Here is a 21,825-nt window from a genome sequence, read left to right on the forward strand (position 1 = left end):
TGTGTAATTGTGTTACTTGAAGGTGCCTGCAATCCTTATTAAGTCTCAAAACACTACGGATTATTTAAAATCATATAGTTATTTACAGTATGCAAGCTGCGAGTAATTTTTTTTGTTGCCTGTGTCAGATGCAGTCATTCTGCATGCATATTTTAGGATTTTGTTTTCTGTTAGGTGATGATAGCTGAGCATCTACTGCTGCTGACAGCTGAGTCTTCAGTAAAAACATAACAAACTGTCAAAAAATACCTCCAAATTAAGTGTGGCAAGACTCATGATAAAATCAGTGCAATGGATGGAATGATCAAGCTGTGCAGCATTCCGTGTCCTATGCAGCATTCGCAGCACAGTAGCAGAAGCCAACTCCTATTTCTGCTCAGTCTCCTTCAGAGGCATCAGTGACATAATAACAGTAGAGAAATGATTGTCCCCCTGTACTTGGCACTGGTGAGGCTGCACCTCGAATCCTGTGTTCAGTTTCGGGCCCTTCAGTACAAGAAAGACATTGAGGGGCTGGAGCGTTTCCAGAGAAGGGCAATATAGCTGGTGAAGGTTCTGGAGAACAAGTCTTCTGAGGAGCAGCTGAGGAAACTGGGGTTGTTTAGTCTGGATAAAAGGAGGTTAAGAGGAGATCTCATCACTCTTTACAACTACCTAAAAGGAGGCTGTAGCAAGGCAGATGTTGGTCTTTTACATTGGATATAAAGAAAAAATTCTTTATCGAGTAAAGAGTGGTGAAGTATTATAAAAGGCTGCCCAGGGGAGTGGTGGAGTCACTGTTGCTGGAGATATGTAAAAGACGTGCAGATGTGGCATTTTGCAACATAGTTTAGTAGGCATGGTGGTGTTGAGCTGATGGTTGGACTTAAGAGGTCTTTTCCAACCTTAATGATACCATGATTCTATACATCAAGAATCGTTGACTCCAAAGTTACCTGATGTGTGACTATCCCTGAAAAACCTTAAGATATACAGTCCACAACACCCACAAAAGCTGCACCTGCCTTTCAGGGCACCAAAGGGTTTCAGAGGCAAAGAATCTAGCTGCAGCACGGGGTCCCAAACTGAGTGCCAGGTGCTGCTGGGACTCCTGATGGAAAACAGTGCAAGAGTTACAAATCATGGAATGGTTTGGGTTGGAAGACCCCTCAAAGCCCATTCAGTTCCACCCCCCCTGCCATGGGCAGGGACACCTCCCACTGGATCAGGCTGCCCAAGGCCCCCTCCAACCAGGCCTTGAACACCTCCAGGGATGAGAGGGATCTTAACAGGCTGGACCGCTGGGCTGAGACCAATGGCATGAGGTTTAACAAGGCCAAATGCCGGGTCCTGCACTTGGGTCACAACAACCCTATGCAGTGCTACAGACTGGGAGAAGAGTGGCTGGAAAGCTGTCTGGAGGAGAAGGACCTGGGGGTGCTGGTTGACAGCTGACTGAACATGAGCCAGCGGCGTGCCCAGGTGGCCAAGAAGGCCAATGGAATCTTGGTTTGGATGAGAAATGGCGTGACCAGCAGGTCCAGGGAGGTTATTCTCCTTCTGTACTCGGCACTGGTGAGACCACACCTTGAGTCCTGTGTTCAGTTCTGTGTCCCTCACAACAAGAAGGATGTTGAGGCTCTGGAGCGTGTCCAGAGAAGAGCAACGAAGCTGGTGAAGGGAATGGAGAACAAGTCTTCTGAGGAGCGGCTGAGAGAGCTGGGGTTGTTTAGCCTGGAGAAGAGGAGGCTGAGGGGAGACCTTATTGCTCTCTACAACTACCTGAAAGGAGGTTGTGGAGAGGAGGGAGCTGGCCTCTTCTCCCAAGTGACAGGGGACAGGACAAGGGGGAATGGCCTCAAGCTCCGACAGGGGAGGTTCAGGATGGACATCATGAAAACATTTTTCACAGGAAGGGTCCTTGGCAGAGGCTGCCCAGGGAGGTAGGTGGTCGAGTCACCTTCCCTGGAGGTGCTTAAGGGACAGGTGGATGAGGTGCTCAGGAACATGGTTTAGTGGCAGATAGGAATGGTGGAACTCGATGATCCAAGAGGTCTTTTCCAACCTGGTGATTCTGTGATTCTACAGGGCAGCCACTGCCGCGTGGGGCAACCTGTGCCAGGGCCTCACCACCCTCAGCATGAAGAATTTCTTCCTAATGCCTACTATAAATCTTCCGCCTTCCAATTTAAAGCCATTCTCCTTGTCCTATCACTCCATGCCTTTGTTAAAAAGTCCCTCCCCAGCTTTCCTGGAGCCCCTTCAAGCACTGGAAGCTGCTCTGAGGTCTCCCCGGAGCCTTGTTTTCTCCAGACCAAATAACGCCGACTCTCTCAGCCTGTCAGAGCCTTCACACACGTCACTCCGATAACAGCTGCCGCATGACGCAGACTCCTCCGCTCTCAGGACCGACAGGCAGCCATCTCACGCCTAGCGGCCATCTCGCCATGCTTCTCTAGGAGGCGGCCATCTTGCGTGCCGCGCAGTGGCGGCGGCCATATTGGTGAGATGGGCGCGGCCATCTTGAGGCCGCCCACTCCGCTGCCTCCGGCTGGCGGCCATCTTAGTAAAGGGCCTCTACTAGCGTGAGGCAGCGGCTTCCCAGCTCCTTCCTTCCTTAGCTAAGATGGCGGTGTCCGCGCATGCGCAGAGCGTGGCGGCGGCGCAGCGGCCGGCGCTGATGCCCAAGGGCTGTTGTGGTGGAGCGCTCGGGCGCCGGCAGCCGCTGGAAACACAGCCATGGGCGAGACTGAGAAGCTTTATTATGTTTACAGCTGCGATTTGGACATCAACGTGCAGCTGAAGATGTAAGTGAGGGCGGGGGAGATCGGGGCAGGCAGCGTGCCGCGCTCCACAGTGAGAAAGAGGGCGGGCAGGGGTGCGCGGGGGCAGCTTCCAGTACTTGAAGGGGCTGCAGGAAAGCTGGGAAGGCACTGTTTACAAAGGCTTGTAGTGATAGGACGAGGGAAAATGGCTGTAAACTGGAGAGGGGCAGATTTAGACTAGACATTAGGAAGAATTTCTTCATGATGGGGGTGGTGAGGGTGGTGGTGGGGGTGGCCTACGTTTCTCAGGGAATTTGTGGCTGCCCTGTCCCTGGAGGTGTTCAAGGCCACGTTGGATGGGGCCTTGGGCAGCCTGATCCAGTGGGATGTCCCTGCGCATCGCAGGGGGATGGAACTGGGTGATCTTTAAAGTCCCTTCCAACCCAAACTATCCTATGATTATATGTGCAACGAGATAAAAGCTGGTTACAGAGTATTTCTCTTACTCACATGCCTATGTATAAATTTTCCCAGAAATGTTACGCATATTCTGTTACTTCCCAAGGTCTAACTTTAATGTTATGAACTTTGTAATAGTAAAAACTCTTGCTAATTTAGAGCTGGCTCCAGCTCTCTTCTTGACCTTGTCTTTCAGATTAGTGAAGATTCCAAACAGAGGTGGTTACTGAAGAGATATGTTTAGCACAGATCATTGCTCATACAATAGGTTATCATTTTCAAAACAAAGGACAGTGTCTGAAAAACACCATTTTAAGGCAAACATGCTATCAGAGGAAGAAATCATGCTATCAGAAGAACTTGGTCTAACTTTCAAAAACCACAACTGCTTAGATGAAACTTAACTGTACTTTAGCTTGAATCATAATATTCCACTTTGAAATATTCCACGTATTATATGAAGTCTCTCTAAGACTCGTTTTGGAGTTTTAGGAAGGAGCATTCTTTATCAGGCCTGGGCAATATGAGTGAGCGGTCTCTGTCAGTCATGTGCAATGAGACAAGAGCTAGTTACAGAATGTGTTTCCCACTTACATGAATGTGTATAAATTTTCCCAGAAATCTTATCCATATGCTATTACTTTCCAAGGATTCATTTTAATGTTACTGTGAACTTTACGACAGTCAAATCTCTTGGTAATTTGGAGCTTTGGAGCCAGCTCTCTGCCTCACCTTACATTTGAGATGGGAAAACCCTGCAAGCAGAGGTGATTACAGAGGAGACATCTGTTCAGCACAGACTATACTGAACAGAAGACATTACCATAGTCAAAGAATGATCAGTTTCTGGGAAAAGATGCTGTTAGCAGGACATTCTGCCTAAAACCCCACAATTACTTAGATGAAACTTTACTTTTGCTTAAATCAAAACTATTTCACTTTTTGTAATAGTAACTACTTGTATCACTGGGTCCAGTGGTATTTAATGGTTTCGATGATGATATAGACAGCACGACCAAGTGCACCCTCAGCAAGTTTACAGATGACACCAAGCTTGAGTGGTGCACTTGTCACAGCAGAAGGATGAGATCTCATCTAGAGGGACCCAGACAAGCTGAAAAAGGGGGCCTGTGTGAATTTCATGAGGTTCAACAAGGCCAAGTGCAAGGTCCTGCTCCTGGGTTGTGGCAGTCTCTCTGCAGGCTGGGGGGGCATGTGATTGAGAGCAGCCCTGCAGAGAAAGTCTTGGGGTGCTGATTGATCAGAAACGTGACATGAGTTGGCAATGCATGCTCACAGCCCTGAAGGCCAACCAAAGAAAGGTGGCCAGCAGAGTGAGAGGTGATTCTGCCCCTCTGCTCCACTGTCGTGAGACCCCACCTGGAGTACTGTGACCAGTTCTGGAATCCCCAACATAAGAAGGAACTGGTGGAAGGGGTCCAGAGAAGGCCATGGAGATGATCCGATGGTTGGAGAACCTCTGCTGTGAGGACAGGCTGAGAGTTGTTGTTCATCATGTTCCCAAGTGACAGGGGACAGGACAAGAGGGAATGGCCTGAAGCTCCGTCAGGGGAGGTTCAGGCTGGATATCAGAAAAAAATTCTTCACAGAAAGAGTCATTGGGCACTGGAACAGGCTGCCCAGGGAGGTGGTCGAGTCACCTTCCCTGGAGGTGTTTAAGGAACGGATGGATGAAGTGCTGAGGGACATGGTTTAGGGAGTGTTTGGAATGGTTGGACTCGATGATCCAATGGGTCCTTTCCAACCTTGTGATTCTGTGATCCTGGAGAGGAGAAGGCTCTGTACCCCTCACAAGCAGCGTGGTCTCAGGTGCAGGGCCGCACTGTGGGGCCAGCGCTGTTTGTCCAGTGCTTATGCCTATGATTACTGTTGCCTGCTCTGGTGTCACAGCTTACCCCTTGCTGTGAGGGAATGGAGATTGCCCAGCCGCACTCCTTCCTACTTACCTCCCAAGGGGCACACAAGCAATCACAGAATCACAGAATGTCCTGGGTTGGAAGGGACCCACAAGGATCATCGAGTCCAATTTCTGTCCCTGCACAGGACAACCTGAGCATTCACACCGTGTGTCTGAGCGCGTCGTCCAAATGCTTCCGGAATATTGTTAGGCTTGGTACCAGGACTGCTTCCTTGGGGAGCTGTTCCAGTGCTCCACCACCCTCTTAGTGAGGAACATTTTCCTAATGTCCAACCTAAACCTTCCCTGGCACTTCTTCCTCCCATTCCTTCAAGTGCAATTGCTGATCAGCAGAGAGAAGAGATCAGTGCCTGCTTGTCTTCCTACCCCTGTGAGGAAGCAGTAAACTGCTATGAGGTCTCCTCCAGGCTGAACAGACCAAGTGACTTCAGCCACTCATGCAATTTCCCCTCTAGAGCTTTCAACGAACTTTGTGGCCTCCTCTGGACACTCCAGTAGCTTGATATCCTTTTTATGCTGCAGTGCCCAAATCTGCACTCAGGTTGCTCCTGATCAGGTTCTTTATTGTAGGCAGGTCCAGATGCTGCAAGATGTGAGTATGTTCCTAACTGGGTGCGTCCAGACTCTCCTGTGGAAGCTGGTGTTTACAGCGTGCTGATGTATTTGCCTGTTAATTTTTTTAATTCTTAAGTTTGGCCTTTTTCTGCGTTGCAGCAATGAGATGTGTATATTTGCATAGGAGGGACATCACTGGCTCTAAAATGTAGTAATATTGCTACTTTATATTGTGCTTTTTTTTTTTTTCTTTTAGAACACTGAGTTGGGAAAACTTATTTGAGGGTTGTTTATCTTCCAAATAGAAAACAATATGTGAAGTCAGGTGCATGTGTCCTTTTCACTAATTCATTCTGCCTAACTAGGGGTTCTTTGTGCATCAGAGTGTATGCCGGCCTGGAATGTTCAACACTTCTTTCTTGCAAGAAACTTGTTCATCTACTGTGAAGTGTTTTTGTGGTACTCATAGGGGTTTTTTTGTTTGTTTGAAGGAAGATTGATCTTGCATGTTTTGCATCACGGCCACAATTTCTTTTTTGGTTTCACACATGCATCCGCAGTCAGATAGTTAATATACATGATTGTTTTCATTGTGGTATAGCTGAGGCTTGAAAAGTTCTATCATTTTACTGTTTAGGACTAGCACTCTGCACATCATTGCAGAGCTTTAGTCAAGTTTGATGTTGAGCTTTGACTTGTTGATTCAAGAGATGGCTAGCATCCAAAGCCAGTCATATACTTCTCATTTCATACAGCTTTTCTTAACAGGTTTCTTTTTCCAAATAGTACTTGGAGCACTTGAATGCTGATGTGGTTTTTTTTTTTTTTTGTTTTGGGGTTGGTTTTTTTTTTGTTGTTGTTTTTAAAATAATAGCAGCATATGTTATCTCATTGTTTCTCTGCTTAGGGTACCTCACTGGATGCTGTCTGAGAATCTACAGGTTGTACTAGAAGTTGCCTCCGCTGGAAAGAGAAACAATAATAGTTACCTTCCCTGCTTTTCCCCCATCCCCAGCACCTGAATCAGTATAGCAGTAAACTTTGTATTTGTTCATCGTTTCACATCCTGAGTGCCTCTCCAGTAGCTGGAATTCACTGCTGGCTAGTAAGGCGAAGGGAGGATAGCCTTAATACTGCTAAATCTAAATATAAGAGATGGAAATAAAATAGAATTTTTACTGTTGATAAAACAAGTTTTGTTGTATTTATTGTTTCCCTGTTTTCACTTTCTTCCTGCACCCCCAATAGAGGAAGTCTGGAAGGGAAAAGAGAACAGAAGAGTTACAAAGCTCTCCTAGAAGATCCAATGCTGAAGTTTTCAGGACTGTATCAAGAAACTTGCTCTGACTTGTATGTAACCTGTCAGGTGTTTGCAGAAGGGAAGCCTCTTGCTCTTCCAGTTAGAACTTCCTACAAGGCTTTTAGCACTAGATGGAAGTAAGTGACTGCCTTTTATATTATATTTTATTTAGTTACTGTGGGCATCAAGTTGAATAAATAAATCCGTATAGTATTTATTTGTGTCAGAAAGATTTGTTTTCTGTTGTGTTCTTAAAGTGACTGATGTTTCTTAAGTATGGTTTGTGAAGTGTTGCCTTCACTTGTGTGTTTGGGCATGGTTCACTGCTTAAATAACTTCTGGGGCCTAGACTAGCACGCTTTCATGCCGTTTGTTGGACAGACTGATCTTTACTACTTAATCATCAAGTTGGAGTATTTTTCCTTTGGTTTGTAGCCTTTTAATTTTGCTGGGAACAAGTATTTGAATGGTTAAAGCCCACAAGGAAATTATCCACCCTTCCTTAGAAATTCATATTCTAAGGAGAATCTGGGTTGTATAAACAAATAAAGTAACTTGTATTCTAAAGCTTTATGACTAATGAAAAATGTTCCTTCACAGCTGGAATGAGTGGCTGAAACTGCCTGTGAAGTATCCAGACTTGCCTCGCAATGCGCAGGTGGCTCTGACCATCTGGGATGTATATGGACCTGGTAAAGCTATTCCTGTGGGAGGAACAACAGTCTCGCTCTTTGGGAAATATGGGTATATTGCTTTTTCTTCTATGATACAGATTTGAAGCTCGCTTATGGATAGTAAAGTAGCAGTGGTTACAAGAGTTTCTTTAATTTTTTTTTTTTAACAGGCTAACAGTTCCATGTTTGAAAAATCAGATACATAGATAATTTACTTGATTTCTTCCCAAATGTAACTTCATATATACTACAGGGCAGTGTTGTAAAAAAGAGTCGTCTCTTGCATAACACTAAAATTAAGACCTGGGTTTTTTTTAGATCTGTAAGCTTGGATTTTAAGGTAGCAAATGCTTATATCACTTCATATTGATAATGGTATGCATGTAATGCATGAATGCCAGTACTGAATAATTAAGATAATTGATTTAATTGGCTTGCAGTTGGACTGTTAATGCAGTGTTATTTATAAGGAATAAAGTGTAACTCAGTCACTATCAGTAATTTTCAAAGCTAGTAATGTGGATCCAAAGGAACATGGGTTTAGTAAATTTCTGGATGATAACACTAGGATGGGCAAGATTACAGCAGTGCTGGAAGGTGACAATGCATCAAAAGGATCTCGACTAATTGCGAAGGGGACTAAAAAAAGAAAAAGAAGATGCAGTTTAAGGAAAAGTATGAGGCCCTGGTACTTTTTGTTCTTGATTGTAGTCAGATACTTGAATGGGGAGTGGCTGTCCAGGATAACAGAAGATTTGGGTTTTAGAGTGAATCTTAAATTTTGCACGATTCAGCATCGCGGTGCTCTTGTGAAATGTACAGATAGCATTGAATATATGAACAGTCTACAAGTATGCACCTTGGGGACAATATTGTATCGTCATTCTCCGTATGTGTCTACTTGGCTGGGATATGTTCAGTTTTATGTAGCTGACTTTCAGCAATCTACCAACTACGAGGAGTGTAAAGGGGTCTATGTCTTTGAATGTCTAGCACATAGGTGTGGTGGTGGAGGAGTAAAGACTAGTGGGGCTGAAGAAAAGACTGTAGGAACACTTTTCTAGTATGTAAATAGCATTGGGAAATGGGAAGAAGTAGCCCTTTTTTTGTCTTGTCAGTAGATAAAAAGTTAGACTACTAAACTGAAGTGCAGGAAAAGATTAGGTTAGCATTAGGAGAACTGGTTTAGTGACGTGAGAGTGCAAAAAATGACTCTAGAGAGATGTCTGTCATTGAAGATACTGCTTTGACAGAAAGGTTGATATACTCCTATGGCAGAAAATTGAACTGGATCAATTGGACTGTGTCCCAAAGACTGCTGTTTTTTTGAACATTGAAGAATAGTTCCTGGAAAAGGATACAACTTATAAACGGAGCTTTCTTGCCACCAGGAGAGGCCTGGGCAAAGTAGATAGATGGAAATAATTTAAGAATTCACTTGTAAATGGAGACCCTTGTAGTAGTATTCCACAAAGTAATGTGTAAATTAAAGGTCAGATGGTCCTGGTTCTTATTTCTCATTTTGTATGGTTGACTTTTTAAAGCATTACTTCCAGTTATATGTATTTGAAGTTATTAAAGGTAAGTGATTCCCTTTTATGGGCAAAACTAATGTGCTTGATTTCTTGGGGCATCTTTTGAGGTGGATCAGCACAAATATGTGAGGGAAACAGGATTTTGTGTAGAAAATGTTTTGTCCAACTACCCTGCAAAGTTCTGTTCACTGCACAGTTCTAATTACCAATTCAATTTCAAGCATAGATGGAGAAAGTGGTGTGTTGAGGGTTGTGGTGTGTGGAGGGGTTATTATTAGACAGCTCAGAAGGCTGCTTTTTATTGCTTGACCTCCAAATGAAATTTCAGTAGGTCTTTAGCTGAATTTTTTTCAAACTGGCAAACCTAAACTCAGTATTGTAATTTGCAAGTCAAGACAAACACTTTGTGCTTCATTACAAATAATAAAAATAAGCAGGTCAAGCTGTGTCCTCATTTTGTTTTTGTACCACCCAACTGACTGTGGGAATTACCCATTTTTCTTTTACTTGCCAGAGAAGTTATCTCAGACTTACTCGTTTTCTTCTAAACTCTATGTGCCAATAAAAAATGAAGGCTGTAGAAAGCACAAGATGTAAGGCACTTTTGCATTTTGGTTAAAATATGCATGGCAATGCATGTTTGTAGGGTTGGCAAAAGAAGCTACTTAATTTTCTTGCAGCTGCTGCTATATTTTGATTCCTGAGAGATGCATTATTTTGAATTTACTGAAGTGGTTCTGCATTTTTTCCTGCAGTATGTTTCGTCAAGGAATGCATGATTTGAAAGTCTGGCCCAATGTAGAAGCCGATGGCTCAGAGCCCACCAAAACTCCTGGGAGAACCAGCAGCACAGTCTGTGAAGATCAAATGAGCCGCTTAGCAAAGGTAATGCAGTAGAAAGCAATCTTTGAGATGTACGGCAAGCTCATACTTCCGCTGAAGTGAAATTGAGACAGGCTTCTCGTGTTGTTAGCTCATGTGAAAGCTGTCTTCCTTTGTTTAGATATTTCACAGGGTTTGTACAAAGGAGTAAATTAGGTCACACTCGTTTGTTTCTGAAGTATTTTTTAAAAGGAAGCATATAAATACCTTTTAATACGCATAGCGTTCTGTTGTAATGTCTTAACATGCTAGTTCTCTGTAAAGAATGAAAATGTGAATATACCTTGAAGATGCTGGAAACCATAATTCCATTGGGGCCAGTAAAGGCAGCTTCCAACAGTAACTTGTGAGGACAGTCTAATTTCTTCCAGTAGCCATCGGTTAGATTTAAAGCTGTCTGGCATAGTGGTCATGTATGTATGACGTCTGTCTGTGTTAGAAGGAATTTGAGTAGAACTGCCAAAATTAACCAAAGGTTAATTGGTTTAAGCTCATAATTGTGTGTTTAAATTAGTAATTTCTTCTCCCAGCTTGATGGCACAGTGTATTTTTGCCATCAAAACTACTTTTGGAATTTATCAGTAAATATTGGTTCTTGAGGTGTTTTATTAGCCGATGTCACATTCTTTTGAGCTTACCCCAGGCTTGCAAAATCACTCAACCCCCATCCTCATCTTACTTTCTTAATCTTGGTCTCCTAGTTTTCATGCTTGCCTTCTTGCAGTTCCCCCTGAAAGATAGGTCCAAAGCCATAAATGTATACATTTTCTCAGTTAGAGATTTATTACAACAGTAAACTAACTTTCATTTAGACCCTCTCTTTTATTACTCTAGTTCACATTGAATTTATAGGGGAAAACTCGTTAAAGCTTTCTGCTAGTGGTGGTTCCCCATTTCTTCATCATAGCAGAATAAATCCCCTCTAGCCTAAGGAAGCTTTGTAGACAGACACTAAATATCATGGCTAATTTATAGTTCATCAAATGTTTACATGATGTAGGCAGTGAGTGTGTGAAGAAAGGTTTTAGAACGTAGGCCTTACCTTGAATGTTCAATCTGTTCTGTAAGAGTAACCATACTAGTGTTTTTTTCTTCTCTTCACTCCCTTATGCTTCATAGCTCAAGAAATACAAATAATGTAGAGTATTTCAGTTTTAAAATACCTGGGTCTGTGCTAGCCTCTTGTGTTGGTATAGGGGAGATAAATGCTGAAAGCCTCTGAGGAAAAGGAGGGCTTTCTCCTTTCCTGTCCCAACTGTGAGTTCTAGTTAACAGCTAATAGAAAGCTAGTACCATCACTGCCACCATTCTTCTCTTCTGAAAGCTGTTTTGGGAGATACCAGTTTCTACGAGATGAGTGTTTTCACTGATATTTTGCTGTGCTCATTTATAAAAACATTTTACCATCAAATGCCGGTGAAGTGAATAGGGTTTCTGGGTAGTGTGCCTCTGACAGCTTTCATTTGCACAGTTGTTTACACAGCAGATGAGATTCTTGTGCTGTATCATTCCTCAATAGCTGTTGAGTACAATCAGCTTCAGTTTTACTATGACTTGCTCATCAGTTGCTGAATGCCTCCTGATGCTACTGTATGTGAATGTATATTTAAATATAGGTAAGAGGAATAGGCCTAACTGAATGCAAGATGAATTTCTATGGACTTCGTTATTCTTGGTTTGGTTTTTGTTTGTTTGTTGGAAAGACTTACAAGTGTCATGCTGTTGATGAATATCTGATATCACAGGCCGAATTAGGGTCCTCCAGATAAGTAACTTTTGAGAAGAGGTCGGTGAAGGACCTGTTTTCCATCTGAAACTATTTTCTTGACATGCTTTTGTGTGTGGTAGTTATGATTAATTGGGAAACTGCATAAAATCGGTGACTCGCTGCTAGAGGAGTTGCATCCTTTTACACCTTAAAGAGTTGATACTTGTGGTAGTTCTGTCATTTCATGTTGAGGTGCTATCATATGATTGTGCTTTTACAAAATATGTGAGTGTTGCATGTAAAACTGATGATGATGAAAAAGCCATGTCTTTGCATCCTGGGGGTCATTGTGAGTGCAGATTTTTCCTGTACTAAGGAGTATTAATGGGAGGAGTATCAATCCCTTAGCACACTCAAATATGAATGACATTAAGATGTTTCTCCCATGAGTGTTGTGATAACTTATTCTATTTAAACAAAAAGTATTCTTAATTTCTTTTTGATCCATTCATTTCCTCACACCTTCTGCTGTCTGAACAAAATTAGGTAATAACAATGGTGGGATAGTATCTAAAGGGATACCTCTCGGGTAGTAACAGGAACACACTAACTTCTCTCTTACTTTAAGCTTTAGATGTTAATACAAGGGAACAATTCTTCGTATGTATATATATGCCTACAGATTTTGTGGGTCTTGCTTGCAGGCCTAACTAGTTGCTGTATTATGACTTTTTTCTTTTCTATAAGGGAGGTTTGCAGGTTTAAGAGATTAATAATTTTCTTCTTAAACATATAGAATAACATTTATTCTCTAGTACAGTGAACAGGAAAAAGGACTAAGAATTTGTGAACAAGGTATTTAAGCAGCATTTCTTTGCCAAGGCATTGATAAGTGCTATCCTGAATCTTGTAAATATTCTGAAAATTTTGATGTATTGGTTTAAGGTAGCAGAAGTAAGAAGGCTACCTTGAGTAAGAAAAAATGCTTCTGTTAGATGAAAAAACAAAAGTAGGGAGTAAATTAAAAGTGGCAAAAATGGTGGACACTTAAGGGTTCATTACTGAGAGGAACTAGGTAGGACATTTGTAAATGCATGGAGTGTTGATGTCCAGCCTGCCTGATGCAGCAGCTTGCATTGTAACTGCTCTGCGTGCTCCTGGTTCTCTACCTTTGCAGTATATTTTGAAGTCACAAATGAGGCAAAGGCCAAGTTTTGTATTATGCTTTTAGCACCGTTCTGGCACAGTGTGGCTCTGTAATTTTGCTGAGAAAAAACTTGATGATTAATTCTTAGAAGCTGCAGTGGTCTTCCAGGATTTGCATCAAAATGTTATTATTCCTGTCAAACTATACTGTGGTATATACTGAGCTTAAAGAAATCTTCAGTGATTCAGCTGCTTTCAGCAGTTTCATAGACACTACAGGATTATGCTTTTGTGTTTCATGGAATGAGTTCACAACAAAGGGCATCAGATGCATATGGCTAATGTTCTATTTAGTGCTTCTTGGAATAGCCAATTCCTACAAAATCTAGAAAATTTATTTTTTTTTTTTAAATGGCAGGATTTTAGGACAGATTTTAGGTTGCTTTTAAATTGTAACTTCCTTTGACTAGTCCTTCACTTTGGTAAAGCCAGTAACTATGGTTGAAGTTTAATATTTAGTGGAAAACTTAAAACCTCATCTCTAGTAGACTTTGTAGGAACCAACAATCAGAAAAGTTGAGTTAGGTAACATGTTTGTGAAATGAGCAAGTATTGACACTCAGAGCTAGGTGTCACACTTGTTTTCACAGGTAATCTGCCTTAAAATATAATTCAGAACTTGAAAGGGGACAGAGGTGTGGGCTGTAGTGTATTCCAGCTCTTTCTGACAGGAGAGACTGTTACTAGGAAAACTAAGTTACTTGGGCATTTTGGTTCCTGCTTAGAATTAGCAATCATTATCCAAAGCATTGTTAGACCAAAACACCAAATGAAACTTTATAGAGGTGAATAAGAGGGGGGAAAAAAAAAAATCCCAGTGAACTTGTCTTAAACAGCAAGAGGTCACTTTGTGGAATGTGAACAAGCAAAATGGTCTGTTATTGTTGGATATGAAATGGCAATTGATCAAGTTGTTAAAGGATAAATATTTAACAGCTGATCTTTGAGAGATCAGTTCCACTGACGTAAGAACTCCTGCAGAGAGACTTCAGAACACTATAACTTCCTTTCATCAATAGTTTCAATTGCTGATTATGGCCTTTTGGGGAGTAGATGATTATTTGCCTGTTAGGTCACAATTACTTTAAGAGATGTTAAAAGCCGTTTGATCCTGCGTAATTTCTGAAGCTTGGCCTATTGTGAGTTGGTTATGTACGTGCTCTCCAGAACTGTTGGGATCTGTACCTGAACATGAAGTAGATAGTACCTGAGACTATGTCAAGGTTAGGTTTGCACTTAGTCCAAGGCATGTTTGGTGTGCAATAGTACTTGTGCCCATACTGCTAAGATACCAGTTTACTGGGAATTTGAGTGAGAATATTGTGACAGTGCTACTCCTGCAAACTCTGAACTCTTTTTCTTCACAGTGATTTTGATTTTTTGCATTAGTAGTGATGAGCCGCTGAAAGCATAGTCCAGGTATCTGGTGAGCAGCCACCTAGACAACTCCCAGGGTGTCACAAGTCTTAAGTCTTCTGTGTCTTTTTTTTTGTAGTAGCTTCATCTCCAGTTTTGTACATAAGTAGGCTACTGTGCTCCTACACAGGTCCCTTCCATTCGTAAGCTGTCCTTGATCTCTTCCTGTACTGCCTGTCCCCTGCCTGTCACATGGGCAAGAAATGACAGTCACTGTATTTGTGTTGCCTGTTCAAATTTGAATGCTTATGGGTGGGCAGGTGACCACGGAACAAAGCTGATGAGGTCTTAGTTGTAACCTTTGCTTTAACAGGAATAATTTGAGTGTCTCCTCACTAGTCATTTTCTAGACAAATACTGCTTTCTTTGAAACATGAGAAAACTTGATGTCTTCTAGTCCCTTGGCATCTCTTCTTGCATCCAGCAAGGATTAATAATTTTTTTGAGGAACGCTTGTGATTTCTTAGAAGCAGAAAAGACTATTTTTGTTCATATTCAAGTGGCCTGGTACTGAATTTTTCCTAAACTGTTGTGTGTGAGCGCATCTGAAATAACAAGTAGTATGGGTCACATCATACTTATGTTCTCTTCCAGTCTTCTACTATTGCGTAGTCATTTTAACAACTTCCATGTTATTACTACAGCAAGATGTAGATGTAGGAGTAAAACTTTAACTATTTTTCAGTTGTCTAAAAAGAAAGGGAGAGCAAACTCTCTGTGATTTGTTGTAAGTCTTCAGCTGACCTTATCTTTTGCAGAGTGTGTCAGTCTGAAAACTTGTTAAAGACTAACAAGGACAGGTTGTTCAATTTGATTAATTTTTGAAGTATCTTCTTTTTGTTTGGCTTGGTAAATTTTAGTGTACGAAACTTGGTAACACAAAGAAATATTTTTGTTACGTGACTTTGCTTAAAGAATAGACTTTTGTTGTTTATGTGTTAAAATTACAAAGCTGATGTGCTTGGAATGTGATTTAGGTCTTTGCTGTGATTGATGTTATAGATATTAGAAATATTTTTATGGCATAGCTTAGTCATTTACAAGGATCTGTTGTGTCCGTACTGTACAAACAATTTTTCCAGTTCTTTTATTTATTTTCCTTGATGTCATGTTAGCGTTCAAGTTAATTTACAATTTTGATATTCTTTTTCTTGCTCTGAGCTATTCAAATGTTATTATTTCATTTTTTTTTTTTCATGCAGCTCACCAAGTCTCATCGACAAGGTCACATGGTCAAAGTGGACTGGCTGGACAGACTGACCTTCAGAGAAATAGAAATGATCAATGAGGTAGGTTAATTCATATCAGATTTGTACTTTTTTTTAATCTTAATAGTATGGGACCCTTGTTTGCTTACAAGACTTAGTCTAAGTACTTGTCCTATTTTTCTTCAACTGCCAGGAGAGGAAAATTAATTCTTTAAAGTTCCAAAGTTGATTTTATTTTCACAATAATGAGAATCAAAGAATAATAGAGTGATTTGTGTTGGAAGGGACTTTTAAAGGTCATATCTAGTCCAAACAACCTGCAGTGAGCAGGGACATGTTCAACTTGAGTTGCTCGCTCAGAGCCCCGTCCAACCTGACCTTGAGTGTTTCCGGGGTGGGGGCATCCACCACCTCTCTGGGCAACCTGTTTGTATTTCAGCAGCCTCCTCATAAAGAATTTCTTCCTTCTACCTGGTCTGAATCTACTCTCTGTTAGAGTTTGAAGGCATTTCTACAGGCCTATCACTACAGGTCTTTGTAAAAAGTCCTTCTCCGGGTTTCTTGTAGGATCACTTTAGGTATTGGAAGGCTACTGTAATGTCTTCCCAGAGCTTTCACTTCTCCAGGCTGAAAAACTGCAACTTCCTCAGCCTTTCCTCAAGGAGGTGTTCCATCCCTCTGATCATTTTTGATCCCTCCTTTGGACCCACTGTAACAGATCCGTGTCCTTCCTGTGCTGAGGGCACCAGAACTGGGCCTAGTATTCCAGGTAGGCTCTCACGGGAGCAGAGTAGAGGGGCAGAATCGCCTCGCTTGATGTGCTGGATATGCTTTTATTGCTGCAGCTCAGGATATGATTGGTTTTCTGGGCTGTGAGTGCACATTGCTGTCTCATGTCCATCTTTTCATCCGCCAGAATAGACAGCTGTCCTTAAGTTTTCAGCTTCAAGTGAACTTGATCATGGAAGACAGAATTTGGAATAGCTTGGAAAAAATGGTGTTAGACTAACTCTAGGATTTAGGTTGTGATGGGAAGCTCTTTTTTTAGAACTCTTCCTATCATTTTATGTTTGGTTTTTTTCTCGTTCTACGAATGAGAAATGGTTGTGTATAAATTTTCTTGTTTCCCACCTAGAATTTAAGATTCTGAGCAATTTGTCCCCATGTAAAGCACTAAAAAAATGCGTATATGAGGAAAGCTTTCTCTGATGGTGAATGAGCGGCAAATCTAATCTCATGGTCCAATTTGCCTCTTTCATGGTTTTATGGAAAAATGTGATTTTTTTTTTTCCTCCTGTCTTCTGGTTTTGACTCCAACATACGTAATTGTATGTAAAGATTTTAAAAGAAAAAAAAAAAAACAGACACAAAACCCCAGCTGGCATCCAGTGATTCTTCATTTGCCCCATCCCTGGAAGTGTTCAAGGCCAGGTTGGATGGGGCCTTGAGCAGCCTCACCTTGTGGGAGGTGTCCCTGGTGGGTTGGAATTAGATGATCTTTATGATCCCTCCTAACTCAAACTGTTCTATGATTAATTGCCTTTTTGCAGACCTTTAGTCCACAGTGGCAAACACTGGTGAAAACAATGCGATTTTGTCTGTTAGATGTGGATGTTTATCATGAAGTGGGTGTGTGAGGAAGTAAGAATGCATGGAAAAAGGTCATGTGGTCTCAAGTAGTGCTATGCAATGATTAACTGAATAATTACTAGAACAATTGGTAATCTAATAAATTAGTTACAGCACAAAGGAAGTAGAGTAATTGCTGTTCTGAAATGCTGAAGACTAATGCTCTTTAGTACATGATACGCATCTGTGGTGGTTCTCTTCTCAGAGGGAGAAACGAAGTTCTAATTTTATGTACCTGATGATTGAATTCCGTTGCGTCAAGTGTGATGATAAAGAATATGGAATAGTTTACTACGAAAAGGTATGTGCCTTACAGGCTTGATGGTTGTCTTTAAAAAGCAACATATGCACATAAAATGGATAGGATTGTCTGCTGAGGTGAAATACTCTGCTGCAGGATAGTGCCAGACAGCTGTCAGTGGCAACTGTTGATGTACTTACAAATCAAATAGTAGAGATGCAACAAGATTGCAGAAGTCAATCATTCATGTAACACAGTTCAAGATTACAGAATTTAGTAAGTATGAGTGATTAAAAACTTTTTGATTTATGATTCCTTCAGTCATCCAGTAGTACTTTCAGAGTAGCTGTGTGTAAAATAATAAATCAGGAAGAAATGTACCTGTGTTGATTGGTAACTTTGTAAAAGAGAAGTTACGAAAACTTTGCACAGGAGCTGTGCGTTTACTGTAAAATGAACAAATATATAAGTTTAGTCTTTCATGCTGAAAATATTTGGGGAATCAATTAAGTAAAAGACATCTGTATTTGAACATCTTGCATCTATCTTTTCTTTCTGTTAGAAATCACCTCCAAAGCAGTGCTTTCAGTGTTTTTTATGAGGTCAAATTTAATGAAATGGAGGATTGACAGTGAGTTTAAGAGATGTCATTGTAGCATTGGAAGGTATTATCAGTACTTTTATAGACCTGCATATTGTGGAAAGAACCACTAAATGGAAAAAACAGTGTATCTGTAATCGCTTTTGTTAAAAAATTGTCAGTAATTGCCTCTTAAAATTTTCAGCTTGTTTAGGTTGGTAAGAAGTCACAATGTTGCTAAAGAGTGCAGCTTTATGGGAAAGAGAAACAAGGCAGAAAAAGATACTGGAGTCCTGTTGAGATCAGGGTCACTAACTTTAAGCAACTTCTCCTCTAAGAATTTTTTAAAAAATGTGTAGTTTGGTACACAAAATGTTAATGCAATAGAAAATAATTATGAATATTTCTGGGTATGTGACTGCATTGCCAGTTAATCTCATCTAGCTTAAGATTCTTGAAGATAGTGAAAAATACAGTAATAATTTGAAAAAAAGTCTCCTTAACTGTATGATCTGTAGCCAGTTATATATAGTTTGTGAATGTTTGGGAAGAAAACTGATTAAATGCTGTTATACTCCAGCGCTTTGAATTAAGATGTTATTGAATATCCAAAACTATTAAGAAGAGTTCCTTTAACATGTGCCACTATAGAAGAAACTGTTAAGGTTGTTTTTCAAATTGCTGTAGTCATAATAAAAATGAGAGGCGATTGAAGAAATTTTTTAAGCCATTGTGAGAAGTGTGACTTGTATGATGCAAAAATAATGCATGTGAGTGTCTGTGCTTCATCCACGTGTCTTGTAGAGTGGTAGCTGCCTTTGTAATGCTTCTGGAGGAACCAGCAGTTCCACTTGGCTGTTGGTGTATCCTCCCACAGTCTGAGGCAAATGTGTGGGATGTGTTGAAGAGGGAATATTTTTTTTTTTCTTAGTATGTAGCTTTTTTTGGGGGGGGGGGTGTTTGATTTAGGTGTGAGTTTTTTTGTTTGTTTGATTTCTGGGAGGGTTCATTGGTGGTTTGTGTTTTGTGGGTTTTTTTGGGTATGGGTTTGTTTGAGGGGAATTACTGTGGTTGTTTCCAGGTTTTTAGTAAATTTTGGTAACTAGTAAAACTGTGCCTTAGGCAGTTAGCTCTTCAGCATTTCTTTTTGTGGACTGTAATTGACAGTGGGACCTCTCCCCAGCTTTTTCTTTTTGGCCTTTATCTTTTTCAAGTCTTTCTGTCTATTGTCTTTTTATACATTTATCTTAGAACCAAGGATTGTAGGGGAGCTTACTACTACAAAACTCCCTTCTGTTACAAATTAGAATGTAACCTACAGTATGTCAGATTCCTCTGTGAAACAAAGTTATTTATTTCTTTCCAAGTCAAGGAAATATTTTTCTGGCGAACATAGTGGAATATGATCAAAATATTGAAACATTTTAGTAAACATTAGCTTTTTACATTAGAATGTGCTGTACTTTTCAGAAGTGCAAACTGATGAGCATGGCTACTGCACGGCTTTGTGTCCTCTTAGCTCTTTTATTTGATTTTTAAAGTCAAATGTGACATTCCTAAAAATTATTTCGCTCCCGTGACTCACTGAGTAACAACACCAAATGCAGAGTTAGGTGCAGGTATGCGGCTGTGTACAGGGTGCAAGGGGGATCTTTCCTCCAAGCTTGCACCCCATGTGTCAAAGTCGGTACCTCTTTATTGTGCTATGTTTTACATATGCATTAGGGTAACATACATAGTCATGACTTTTCCAGAAGGTAAGTAGAGTTAGTAAGATTAGTCCCTGGAACTCATTATCATAGTAAGATTAATTCCGGGAACTCATTATCATAGGTCTCCTCCTCTCAGCACTTGCACCTTTTCTCGTGGTAATGGTCGATGGGGTCTTTGGGGATGAAAACAGGCAGTCTTCCTTGCTTTAAAATTTTCACCTTCTGTCCTTGCACGTGCTCTTAGAGAGCCTAGGCCACCTTTGGGCCTTATCTGGCCCAGGTGGTGGTTCTTCCTATGACCGTTGTACCAGTTCATGTTAACTGGCTTCGACCAGATACAGTCACTGCCCTGCTAAAAAAACCTTTATGTCAGAATTGTGTATTTTAGTTAGTTCAAACTTACAACTTTTAACAAATTATTTCTTCTTTCACCCTTGCCTTCAGAAACCAATTATTATAGATTAATTATTCCTGATTTACACACACAACTTTGTTTGTGTCGTGGTTCTACAAATATGCTAGATGCAGGAAAGTAGAGTCAGACTTCAGGCATGTATCTTTCTTTTAACAGATGTTTCTAAAGAGTATTAAAAGTGCGTGGGACAGGATAACTATGAATTGGCTGCTGTTGTGGAAATAAAGTAACTGAATGTGTAATGGTACATATTAAAGCTATAACTAGCTGTAGTTTGAGGGATTTGTTGTTATGAAGTAGCTTTTCAACAAGTTCTTGGCCCTTTTCTGGCAGCAATAGGAAACATTACATAAATTGGTGTCTGAGTTTCTCAGTTTTGTCATGCATCCAATTACAGAGTACAGTGTATGTATCTGGCATTGCCAATCCGGTACATTGAGTCTAATGAAAGTAGGTTCTGTTGTCACCTGCCCGTGACTGATAGCTGAAATGGAGATTACTTGTCACAGTTTTGTTGATAAATTTGTTTTCAAGGGTTTACGAGGAACTAGCCTGTTAAACAGTGGCTGATGGAATTTGAGATTCTTTGACTCAACATTCAATTACAATGAAGTGAAGTGGCAATGGCTCTTCCCATGTTTTCCATTAATTTAATTTTAATACAGCATTCAAGATGTGAAGGATAGCAGTCTGCTAGCAATGAGAGCATTGCTTGTGATTCTCCATTTAGGCAAAAATTCAGTGTGACTTTCCAAGTGCAAATTACACCAGTATTTATCATTAATGTGGTTTTGTGCAGGTTGCAAATGAAATCTTTACTTGAACAAATAAATTGATTGCCCTGCTGCATCCAGTTTATTAAAAAAAAAAAGTATGAGAACCTTTTTCATGGTTTGAATGAAAGAAAAGTGGTATCTAGAAGTGGATGTCTGTTTTCTTAATGTGTGGGAGAACTTGTATCCCATTGATGTTACTGGAAGTTATGTTTTGTCTGAAGATAAATAACAAGATATTTAGAGGTAAATAACAAGATATTTGTAGCCCTCCTCTGGACCCGCTTCAACAGCTCCATCTCCTTCTTACCGATGAGCAACAGCAGACAGGGGGTTTCGAATGTTCACTAGAACATGATGCTGCTTGTCAGAGACAGCCTTGGAGACCTTGAAAGTTGATAACAAGAGAGAGTCAGCTAGCAGAAGTTTAGTGATAAGCGGGCATTGGAATGCAGAAAGCTGGCTGTGCTTGGTCCAGTAGTTAGAAAACAACCAGAAGGGCCTGTGCCTGCGCACAGTTCAGGGAGAAAAAAATCATCCTGAGGAAGACTTCTTACTTCATCCCTGAGACCCCAGCCCAGGACCACCAGGAGGCACTACGCAGGCGCAAGACTGGAGTGAACTAACTATAATACAAAGCGGGGAAAAGTTATGCATATTTAGTAGGCGCTTATAGCTATGCAGGTCTTTACACTATAAGTAGTTTTTTTGTTAAGTTATACAGTGTGCAAGGTAGGAGGAGAATCCCCTTGCACCCCAGCACTGGAAATAAACATTCCTGCTTTGTAACTCATTTTGGGTTATAGGGTTTGACTCCTAATGCAAAACATTACGTTGAGGATTCCAGAA

The 21,825-nt window shown here is 40.9% G+C and overlaps 1 protein-coding gene across 3 annotated transcripts in view; it reads left to right on the forward strand.

Moving 5' to 3' along the window:
- The first annotated feature begins 2,620 nt into the window (after positions 1-2,620).
- PIK3C3 (phosphatidylinositol 3-kinase catalytic subunit type 3) overlaps positions 2,621-21,825 on the forward strand; it is an 81,484-nt gene continuing 62,279 nt past the window's right edge. The window contains exons 1-6 of one of the 3 annotated variants that reach the window (XR_008447634.1): positions 2,621-2,786; positions 6,946-7,134; positions 7,598-7,741; positions 9,962-10,091; positions 15,621-15,707; positions 17,461-17,556. Coding sequence is in view for 2 of the 3 variants with exons in the window: in XM_054053445.1 (XP_053909420.1) it covers positions 2,719-2,786; positions 6,946-7,134; positions 7,598-7,741; positions 9,962-10,091; positions 15,621-15,707; positions 17,461-17,556 (714 nt within the window). In the remaining variant the exon portion in view is untranslated. The remainder of the gene's footprint in view (positions 2,787-6,945; positions 7,135-7,597; positions 7,742-9,961; positions 10,092-15,620; positions 15,708-17,460; positions 17,557-21,825) is intronic. The other 2 variants (XM_054053445.1, XM_054053446.1) reach the window with 2 other exon arrangements.

The sequence above is a fragment of the Cuculus canorus genome, chromosome Z, assembly GCF_017976375.1.
Source record: "Cuculus canorus isolate bCucCan1 chromosome Z, bCucCan1.pri, whole genome shotgun sequence".
Lineage (NCBI taxonomy): Eukaryota > Metazoa > Chordata > Aves > Cuculiformes > Cuculidae > Cuculus > Cuculus canorus.